This window comes from Ranitomeya imitator, chromosome 5, assembly GCF_032444005.1.
Source record: "Ranitomeya imitator isolate aRanImi1 chromosome 5, aRanImi1.pri, whole genome shotgun sequence".
Taxonomy (NCBI): Eukaryota; Metazoa; Chordata; class Amphibia; order Anura; family Dendrobatidae; genus Ranitomeya; species Ranitomeya imitator.
The window spans coordinates 503,926,482-503,938,720 of record NC_091286.1 but is presented as its reverse complement, the minus strand read 5'-3'; the positions used below and the strand labels follow the sequence as shown (position 1 = coordinate 503,938,720).

At 43.7% G+C, this 12,239-nt stretch overlaps 1 protein-coding gene across 1 annotated transcript in view; it reads right to left on the bottom strand.

Moving 5' to 3' along the window:
* PLCH1 (phospholipase C eta 1) overlaps positions 1–12,239 on the bottom strand; it is a 451,824-nt gene that overhangs the window by 178,104 nt on the left and 261,481 nt on the right. The window contains exon 4 of the mRNA XM_069727462.1: positions 3,659–3,902. Within this exon, the coding sequence (XP_069583563.1) occupies positions 3,659–3,902 (244 nt within the window). The remainder of the gene's footprint in view (positions 1–3,658; positions 3,903–12,239) is intronic.

Sequence of the window (12,239 nt, the reverse complement as noted above, 5' to 3'; positions counted from 1 at the left end):
GATCAACCTGTACCAGAATGATGGGAAGAAAAAAGTTTGGAGAAGAAAGGGAACGGCACTTGATCCAAGGCACACCACATCCTCTGTAAAACATGGTGGAGGCAACGTGATGGCATGGGCATGCATGGCTTTCAATGGCACTGGGTCACTTGTGTTTATTGATGACATAAGAGCAGACAAGAGTAGCCGGATGAATTCTGAAGTGTACCGGGATATACTTTCAGCCCAGATTCAGCCAAATGCTGCAAAGTTGATTGGACGGCGCTTCATAGTACAGATGGACAATGACCCCAAGCATACATCCAAAGCTACCCAGGAGTTCATGAGTGCCAAAAAGTGGAACATTCTGCAATGGCCAAGTCAATCTCCAGATCTAAACCCAATTGAGCATGCATTTCACTTGCTCAAATCCAGACTTAAGACGGAAAGACCCACAAACAAGCAAGACCTGAAAGCTGCGGCTGTAAAGGCCTGGCAAAGCATTAAGAAGGAGGAAACCCAGCGTTTGGTGATGTCCATGGGTTCCAGACTTAAGGCAGTGATTGCCTCCAAAGGATTTGCAACAAAATATTGAAAATAAAAATATTTTGTTTGGGTTATGTTTATTTGTACAATTACTTTTGACCTCCTAAAATGTGGAGTGTTTGTAAAGAAATGTGTACAATTCCTACATTTTCTATCAGATATTTTTGTTCAACCCTTCAAATTAAACGTTACAATCTGCACTTGAATTCTGTTGTAGAGGTTTCATTTCAAATCCAATGTGGTGGCATGCAGAGCCCAACTCGCGAAAATTGTGTCACTGTCCAAATATTTCTGGCCCTAACTGTATATATATATATATATATATATATATAGATATATATAATATCTATATATATAATTGTCTAAGGGGTACTTCCGTCTTTCTGTCCTCAACTTCCGTAACGGAAATCACGCGTCGCTGATTGGTCTTGGCAGCTGCCCGCTCCATACTCCCCGCAGTCAGTGTCCCCGGCACCCGCTCCATACTCCCTTAAGTCAGCGCCCGCCCCATACTCCCCTCCGGTCACCGCTCACACAGGGTCAATGCCAGCAGTAACGGACCGCGTTATGCCGCGGGTAACGCACTCCGTATCCGCTGCTATTAACCCTGTGTGACCAAGTTTTTACAATTGATGCTGCCTATGCGGCATCAATAGTAAAAAGATGCAATGTTACAAATAATAAAAAAACAAAAAACCTGCTATTCTCACCCTCCGTACTCCGCCGAGCTGCTCGCGCCGGCCGCCATCTTCCGTTCCCAGAGATCCATTGCAAACTTACCCAGAAGCTTTGCTGGATCCCAGGGGTGAGTATATAACTATTTTTTATTTTAATTACTTCTTTTTAACAGGGACATGGTGCACACACTGCGTGGGCAGTGTTATATACCTACGTGACTGGGCAATATACTACGTGACTGGGCAATATACTACGTGACTGGGCAATATACTACGTCGCTGGGCAATATACTACGTCGCTGGGCAATATACTACGTCGCTGGGCAATATACTACGTCGCTGGGCAATATACTACGTGACTGGGCAATATACTACGTGACTGGGCAATATACTACGTGGTTGGGCAATATACTACGTGGGCTGTGCAATATACTACGTGGCTGGGCAATATACTACGTGACTGGGCAATATACTACGTCGCTGGGCAATATACTACGTCGCTGGGCAATATACTACGTGACTGGGCAATATACTACGTGGTTGGGCAATATACTACGTGGTTGGGCAATATACTACGTGGGCTGTGCAATATACTACGTGGCTGGGCAATATACTACGTGACTGGGCAATATACTACGTCGCTGGGCAATATACTACGTGACTGGGCAATATACTACGTGGTTGGGCAATATACTACGTGGGCTGTGCAATATACTACGTGGCTGGGCTACTACGTGACTGGGCAATATACTACGTGACTGGGCAATATACTACGTCGCTGGGCAATATACTACGTCGCTGGGCAATATACTACGTCGCTGGGCAATATACTACGTCGCTGGGCAATATACTACGTCGCTGGGCAATATACTACGTCGCTGGGCAATATACTACGTGACTGGGCAATATACTACGTGGTTGAGCAATATACTACGTGGGCTGTGCAATATACTACGTGGACATGCATATTCTAGAATACCCGATGTGTTAGAATCGGGCCACCATCTAGTATATATATAATAGTATACACACATACAGTATATGTACACTCATATAGTATGTACAACGAGTATACTCGCTCATCACTAGTGAAGAGTGGGCGGAAGGCTGTCCACCATATCTCTATTCCAGGGTGTGGTTTAAGAGATAAATAGTCAGTCTTCTGAGTCATTCAGTGTTGGGTGTGCCTGGAGAAGTGAACTCCAGAGAGTTGAGTGAAGATAAAGGAAAGCTAGCCCTTTTTTTACCTATGTTTGTTTCCTGAGCGGGCAGATCTCAGCTGCAACATGGACTGTTTCATATGTTTTTGTTTCCTGTTCGTCCAGAAAGGCTGTGGTTATGTTGCAAACCCTGCCCTGGTTTATGCTGTAGCTAAATAAACCAGTGGAAAATTTAAAGGGACAGCGTTCCTGTGTGCAACTATATGAGCAGCCGAGTGAAACAATCTACAACAATACATACAGTACAGACCAAAAGTTTGGACACACCTTCTCTTTTAAAGATTTTTCTGTATTTTCATGACTATGAAAATTGTACATTCACACTGAAGGCATCAAAAGTATGAATTAACACATGTGGAATTATATAGTTAACCAAAAAGGGTGAAACAACTGAAATTATGTCTTTATATTCTAGGTTCTTCAAAGTAGCCACCTTTTGCTTTGATGACTGCTTTGCACACTCTTGACAATCTCTTGATGAGCTTCAAGAGGTAGTCACCGGGAATGGTCTTCCAACAATCTTTAGGTCTTTACTGTACATGTATATTATGTTCACACACATGTACACCATGTACACACATATATTCTTTACATATGTACACATACATTGTATATGCACACATATATGCATATTACATACACGCACATATGTATACAGTATCTCACAAAAGTGAGTACACCCCTTACAGTATTTTACATATTTTCTTCTTGGAACACACAGGCAATAGTGTCTAAACCGCTGGCAACAAAAGTGAGTACACTCCTAAGTTAGAATGGACAAATTGTCAAGTGAAAAGCTATAATAAAATATTTTCAACAATGTGAAGGGTTTACTCACTTTTGTGACATACTGTATACACACACATGCGTGTGTGTGTGTATATATATATATATATATATATATATATATATATATATATATATATATATATATATACACACAAACATACATGCATATATCTTTGGCCGTTAATAATTATAAGCCCAAGATTCACTCCTAGCAATGTGTTGCAGATGGACGGTCTCCCATCTGTCATTATGGCTGAATATAATTTACTATAATGTAAAATAAGTCATAAAATAATACTTAAATATGCAATAGTCACAAGCGTTTAACTATGTCCGGCCCATCTATAATACATCACTACTCTATACATTATACACTAAATGCACTATGAGCAGGCAGATATTTAACCCTTAGGAAGATACAGAACATTAGGTATTAGTAAAGGATATTGATCATGAGTCCGTTGCCTTTTAGCTAGAGAATCTTCATCACTTATTCCAGCCATCAAATACTTTAACCCTGTAATCCATGTCCGGGCTTCCTCTGGGTTGGATGTGATCAGGTCCAAACACTCCATGTGGTTACCATGGTAAATGGTAAAGCAACAAGTAGGGTCGAAGTTTCCCTCTGCATGACGATGGAAGATCTCAGACTGCCTTCCCTCTGTGACTTTGTAAATGGAATCAATTATAACTGAAATGAGAAAGACAAAATTAGGATTGGGATAATTGCCCAGGGGACGGCCGTGTGTTGTCAGAGAGCGTTTCGCCTGCGCTTTGTCATTAGACCGGGCTGATTGTGTGGCTGCGGAGGATCTGCAGGATATCGCATCTCCGGCCTTGTGCAGGTGGAGCAGACCTTCACTGCGACACAATAGGAGACAGCCGGCCGTGCGGTGTGACTGTGGAATGGCACTGCAGGCCCGAAAATACTAACGTGGATGTCCACATTTACATCATGGTTCTCTGGAGTGAAGCGATGCATTCACCTTTTTTTTTGTCCTTGCGTGAAAGCAAAAAAAAACAAAAAACAATTATCAATCCATAAAAACATGGCCGTAAAAGGAATTTGTCACCAGGTTTTTGCTACGTCATTTGAGAGCAGCATAATGTAGGAAAACCCACTCAAATTCCAATGATGTATCACTTAGATTACTGGGTGCAGCCGTTCTGACACAATCAGAGTTGTTAGATGCAACATGAAGCAGAGCTCAGGAAGCTAACCCCACCCACATTAGTGCCCCTATGTATACTGTCTATGGACAGTGAGCAGATTGTCAGAGGAGGGGGCGTGGTCGGTCAGACTAGCAGTCACATGAGCAACAGACATGGCAGTGATAATGTCCTGGTTATAAAACCTTCAGTGTATGTAAACAACAGAACACAGCTTAATAAATGACAAATCGGTAAATTCCATGCTTCAGCCTCTACCAGATGTTTTCAGCTTACATAGCAAAAACCTGCTGCCAGATTCCCTTTAAAGAGTAACTGTTTTTATCTCATAAATCATTGGTACACATGAAAATAAGACACTTTATATTGCTTCTTATTAGAGAAATCTGCTTCTTTCTCCCCCTGGGCTGATCCTTCATGCTCAAAATTCTCAATTCAAAAAATCTGCCTTCAGTGACTACATAGTTTCCCATTACCAAGATAGGAGATGGCAGCTGGTGCTCAATAATGCTGTGAAACATCCACACACTTGAGCATTTTTTAAATGCGTTTTTACGTGCAAATTTTGTCTATTTATATAAATGGGTGTTACGCCCAACGTTGGCACAAGTGGATTTGTGGACTCACTAAGCCACAATACCAGGCTTCCCTAGGAAGGGGCACAGCTAAGCAGCTACCACGTGGTCACTGGAGCTCCTAATGGTGGAGACAGACTGGGCTGCATGTAGCCACAAAGTACCAATACTAGGCAGATCGCAGAAACGAGAGACTGGCTGCACACGGACCGGGGGACAATGTTTAAGCAATGGCACCACATGGACCATGGGACTTCGGGAATGGGACTGGATGCACCGGGACCAGGGGATTTAGGATTCAGAACTTGCCGCACCAGGACCTGGGCTTCAGATTCAGGACACTGCCCACACGGGGACTAGAGGACGACGCTCAGGAACTGGCTCCACCGGAACCAGGGGTTCGGGTTCAGGACTCTGGCCACACTGGGACCAGGGGACTACATTCAGGCATCGGTCACACTGGGACCAGGGATTCGGGTTCAGAACCCTGGCCTCACCATTACCAGGGGACCTCACAACTGCACTAGTAGAACACTACACTATCTAATGACGCTGTCCTTTTAAGAGAAGGGAAGCACTTGGCGCATTATAATACAGGAAGGAAGCAGGAACCACCAGGGACCATGCTGCAAGGCTGGAATAGTGGGTACGCCAGCGTCCCTGCATGTAGGGAGAAGGAAACACCATGCAGGGGCATCGGCTATACAGCTACAATGGGTAAAAAACACTGCAAAAATGGACATGCTGCAGACTCGATAAAACGCTTCAAGTCTGCAAGGAAAAAATATGCAGCATGTGCAAGAGATTTAAGAAATTTAAATCACTTTGTTGGTATTGTAAGATACTGCATTTAAAAAAAAAAACAAGCATTGCAGAAACGCAACATGTGAACAAGCCCTAACAGTCATTTCAGCAGACCTTGCAGCAGAACTTCGGAGTCTGTCTCTAGCTCTTCCTCCTCTCGCCACAGCTAAAAGAAGCCGCAGCCATCTCCTCTCTCAGTAATGGGAAAGTCTTCACCAAATACAAATTTTACCAATGAATTGAGAGGGAGGAGGAGAAAGAAGCAGAATTCTCTGATCAGATATATTACAAAGTTGCTTATTTTTATGTATACTGCTGATTTATGAAATAAAAATGACAGTTGCTCTTTAGAGTAAGCTAAATCCTCTGCCATATGGAATGGCGCGGGACTACAGGTACAGATCATTTACCCGAGGAGCCAGAATAACCCAAACAAATTTGTACCATTTGGCTGCAGGAAGTGATGAATGAATGCATGGGTTACAGTTATGAGACTGGTGTTTACTGATGATGCAAAAGTGTAGGAGGTTTTTTGTGCCTTCTTTATTAAAAAAAAATTCAGGGGTACACAAACCCTTCCCCTGTCAGCTTTTTGGCTATGTACAGGCACTGATTGGATGAGCAATGAGCAGCCCGGGATCACCCGTACCGCTACGGTCTACTATGGTTATTGCCGATAGTAGAGAATCTCTCATATCAAACCCCCTAAGCCTAGTCACTAGTCAGACGGGGTCTGCAATATTGTTTCGACAACAGCGTCAAAGTAAAACGTAGAATCTATATGTCATAGAGGCAATATGGTGCGCCAGCAAGGGCAAGACCCTGTATACGTATTATTTGGCTTGTTTTACAGACAATATATTTATCGCCACAACGAGCTAATGAATACACAGATGAAGCAGTGCCACAATATTCTCACTAAACTGATATTTTTCTTTAACAGATATTATCAAAAAATGGATTAGATTCAATTCCAGAAAAAGGTAAGAGCTCAAATTCTCATGTGAACAGAAGATGGAAATGTGAAAGGAAAAAAAAAGCAGATTTTAATTGTAAAGGACGAACATGGAAAAGTTAAGGAGTTTAGAGCGCACTTGCTGTTCCCATTGGTTTGAGTCTGAAATGTAATTACAGAGCACAGTCTGAACATCAAAGTCAGACTTATCATTCTTTATTTAGGGATGGTACCATATTTTTAGATAATGACACACTATAGGGACATTTCATTTCATAGAGTTGTAAATCACATGAATTATCAAGAAAGTGAGAAAGCTTCATGCTCGGAGAAAAATATACTAATACGTATAGAATTAAATAGGTCACATCCAATATCTTTCTGAAAACATATCGAATAATTTAACTTTAAGAATTAGGAGGAAGAAGTTATACCATGAAATCAAGAAAAACAAACTCATGCTGGGCAAAAATGTATTTTCCTCTACAAATTGAGAAATACATCAATAAAGGGAATGCCAGTCAAAAGCATTTTTTTACAACCCATACTGTATTCTCCATCATCACACCTCTTCTAGAGCCGATACTGTATTCTCCATTATCACACCTCTTCTAGAGCCCATACTGTATTCTCCAGCATCACAACTCTTCTAGAGCCCATACTGTATTCTCCAGCATCACAACTCTTCTAGAGCCCATACTGTATTCTCCAGCATCACACCTCTTCTAGAGCCCATACTGTATTCTCCAGCATCACAAATCTTCTAGGGCCTATACTGTATTCTCCAGCATCACACCTCTTCTAGAGCCCATACTGTATTCTCCAGCATCACAACTCTTCTAGAGCCCATAATGTATTCTCCAGCATCACAACTCTTCTAGAGCCCATACTGTATTCTCCAGCATCACACCTCTTCTAGAGCCCATACTGTATTCTCCAGCATTACACCTCTTCTACGGGTCATACTGTATTCTCCAGCATCACTCCTCTTCTACCGCCCATACTGTATTCTCCAGCATCACACCTCTTCTAGAGCCCATACTGTATTCTCCAGCATCACACCTCTTCTAGAGCCCATACTGTATTCTCCAGCATCACACCTCTTCTACAGCCCATACTGTATTCTCCAGCATCACACCTCTTCTACAGCCCATAGTGTATTCTTCAGCATCACACCTCTTCTACAGCCCATACTGTATTCTCCAGCATCACACCTCTTCTAGAGCCCATACTGTATTCTCCAGCATCACACCTCTTCTACAGCCCATACTGTATTCTCCAGCATCACACCTCTTCTACAGCCCATAGTGTATTCTCCAGCATCAAACCTCTTCTAGAGCCCATACTGTATTCTCCAGCATCACACCTCTTCTACAGCCCATAGTGTATTCTCCAGCACCAAACCTCTTCTAGGGCCCATACTATATTCTTCAGCATCACACCTCTGCTAGAGCCCAAACTGTATTCTCCAGCATCAAACCTCTTCTAGAGCCCATACTTTATTCTCCAGCATCACACCTATTCTAGAGCCCATACTGTATTCTCCATCATCACACGTCTTCAAGAGCCCATACTGTATTCTCCAGCATCACACCTCTTCTACAGTCCATGCTGTATTCTCCATCATCACACCTCTTCTAGAGCCCATACTGTATTCTCCAGCATCACACCTCTTCTACAGCCCATAGTGTATTCTCCAGCATCACACCTCTTCTACAGCCCATAGTGTATTCTCCAGCATCAAACCTCTTCTACAGCCCATACTGTATTCTCCAGCATCAAACCTCTTCTAGAGCCCATACATTATTCTCCAGAATCACAACTCTTCTAGAGCCCATACTGTATTCTCCAGCATCACACCTCTTCTAGAGCCCATACTGTATTCTCCAGCATTACACCTCTTCTACGGGTCATACTGTATTCTCCAGCATCACACCTCTTCTACAGCCCATACTGTATTCTCCAGCATCACACCTCTTCTACAGCCCATAGTGTATTCTTCAGCATCACACCTCTTCTACAGCCCATACTGTATTCTCCAGCATCACACCTCTTCTAGAGCCCATACTGTATTCTCCAGCATCACACCTCTTCTACAGCCCATACTGTATTCTCCAGCATCACACCTCTTCTACAGCCCATAGTGTATTCTCCAGCATCAAACCTCTTCTAGAGCCCATACTGTATTCTCCAGCATCACACCTCTTCTACAGCCCATAGTGTATTCTCCAGCACCAAACCTCTTCTAGGGCCCATACTGTATTCTTCAGCATCACACCTCTGCTAGAGCCCAATCTGTATTCTCCAGCATCAAACCTCTTCTAGAGCCCATACTTTATTCTCCAGCATCACACCTCTTCTAGAGCCCATACTGTATTCTCCATCATCACACGTCTTCAAGAGCCCATACTGTATTCTCCAGCATCACACCTCTTCTACAGTCCATGCTGTATTCTCCATCATCACACCTCTTCTAGAGCCCATACTGTATTCTCCAGCATCACACCTCTTCTACAGCCCATAGTGTATTCTCCAGCATCACACCTCTTCTACAGCCCATAGTGTATTCTCCAGCATCAAACCTCTTCTACAGCCCATACTGTATTCTCCAGCATCACACCTCTGCTACAGCCCATACTGTATTCTCCAGCATCACACCTTTTCTACAGCCCATAGTGTATTCTTCAGCATCACACCTCTTCTACAGCCCATACTGTATTCTCCAGCATCACACCTCTTCTAGAGCCCATACTGTATTCTCCAGCATCACACCTCTTCTACAGCCCATACTGTATTCTCCAGCATCACACCTCTTCTACAGCCCATACTGTATTCTTCAGCATCACACCTCTTCTAGAGCCCATACTGTATTCTCCAGCATCACACCTCTTCTACAGCCCATAGTGTATTCTCCAGCATCAAACCTCTTCTAGAGCCCATACTGTATTCTCCAGCATCACACCTCTTCTACAGCCCATAGTGTATTCTCCAGCATCAAACCTCTTCTAGGGCCCATACTGTATTCTTCAGCATCACACCTCTGCTAGAGCCCAAACTGTATTCTCCAGCATCAAACCTCTTCTAGAGCCCATACTTTATTCTCCAGCATCACACCTCTTCTAGAGCCCATACTGTATTCTCCATCATCACACGTCTTCAAGAGCCCATACTGTATTCTCCAGCATCACACCTCTTCTACAGTCCATGCTGTATTCTCCATCATCACACCTCTTCTAGAGCCCATACTGTATTCTCCAGCATCACACCTCTTCTACAGCCCATAGTGTATTCTCCAGCATCACACCTCTTCTACAGCCCATAGTGTATTCTCCAGCATCAAACCTCTTCTACAGCCCATACTGTATTCTCCAGCATCACACCTCTGCTACAGCCCATACTGTATTCTCCAGCATCACACCTCTTCTACAGCCCATAGTGTATTCTTCAGCATCACACCTCTTCTACAGCCCATACTGTATTCTCCAGCATCACACCTCTTCTAGAGCCCATACTGTATTCTCCAGCATCACACCTCTTCTACAGCCCATACTGTATTCTCCAGCATCACACCTCTTCTACAGCCCATACTGTATTCTTCAGCATCACACCTCTTCTAGAGCCCATACTGTATTCTCCAGCATCACACCTCTTCTACAGCCCATAGTGTATTCTCCAGCATCAAACCTCTTCTAGAGCCCATACTGTATTCTCCAGCATCACACCTCTTCTACAGCCCATAGTGTATTCTCCAGCATCAAACCTCTTCTAGGGCCCATACTGTATTCTTCAGCATCACACCTCTGCTAGAGCCCAAACTGTATTCTCCAGCATCAAACCTCTTCTAGAGCCCATACTTTATTCTCCAGCATCACACCTCTTCTAGAGCCCATACTGTATTCTCCATCATCACACGTCTTCAAGAGCCCATACTGTATTCTCCAGCATCACACCTCTTCTACAGTCCATGCTGTATTCTCCATCATCACACCTCTTCTAGAGCCCATACTGTATTCTCCAGCATCACACCTCTTCTACAGCCCATAGTGTATTCTCCAGCATCAAACCTCTTCTACAGCCCATACTGTATTCTCCAGCATCACACCTCTGCTACAGCCCATACTGTATTCTCCAGCATCACACCTCTTCTACAGCCCATAGTGTATTCTTCAGCATCACACCTCTTCTACAGCCCATACTGTATTCTCCAGCATCACACCTCTTCTAGAGCCCATACTGTATTCTCCAGCATCACACCTCTTCTACAGCCCATACTGTATTCTCCAGCATCACACCTCTTCTACAGCCCATACTGTATTCTTCAGCATCACACCTCTTCTAGAGCCCATATTGTATTCTCCAGCATCACACCTCTTCTACAGCCCATAGTGTATTCTCCAGCATCAAACCTCTTCTAGAGCCCATACTGTATTCTCCAGCATCACACCTCTTCTACAGCCCATAGTGTATTCTCCAGCATCAAACCTCTTCTAGGGCCCATACTGTATTCTTCAGCATCACACCTCTGCTAGAGCCCAAACTGTATTCTCCAGCATCAAACCTCTTCTAGAGCCCATACTGTATTCTCCAGCATCACACCTCTTCTAGAGCCCATACTGTATTCTCCATCATCACACGTCTTCAAGAGCCCATACTGTATTCTCCAGCATCACACCTCTTCTACAGTCCATGCTGTATTCTCCATCATCACACCTCTTCTAGAGCCCATACTGTATTCTCCAGCATCACACCTCTTCTACAGCCCATAGTGTATTCTCCAGCATCAAACCTCTTCTACAGCCCATACTGTATTCTCCAGCATCACACTTCTGCTAGAGCCCAAACTGTATTCTCCAGCATCAAACCTCTTCTAGAGCCCATACTGTATTCTCCAGCATCATACCTCTTCTAGAGCCGATACTGTATTCTCCATCATCACACCTCTTCTACAGTCCATACTGTATTCTCCAGCATTACACCTCTTCTAGCGCCCATACTGTATACTTCAGCATCACACCTCTTCTAGAGCCCATACTGTATTCTCCAGCATCACACCTCTTCTACAGTCCATACTGTATTCTCCAGCATCAAACCTCTTCTACAGCCCATACTGTATTCTTCAGCATCACACCTCTTCTAGAGCCCATACTGTATTCTCCAGCATCAAACCTCTTCTACAGCCCATACTGTATTCTTTAGCATCACACCTCTTCTAGAGCCCATACTGTATTCTCCAGCATCACACCTCTTCTAGAGCCCATACTGTATTCTCCAGCATCATACCTCTTCTAGAGCCCATACTGTATTCTCCAGCATCACACCTCTTCTACAGCCCATACTGTATTCTCCAGCATCACACCTCTTCTACAGCCCATAGTGTATTCTCCAGCATCAAACCTCTTCTACAGTCCATACTGTATTCTCCAGCATCACACCTCTTCTACAGTTCATGGTGTATTCTCCATCATCACACCTCTTCTAGAGCCCATACTGTATTCTCCAGCATCACACCTCTCCTACAGCCCAT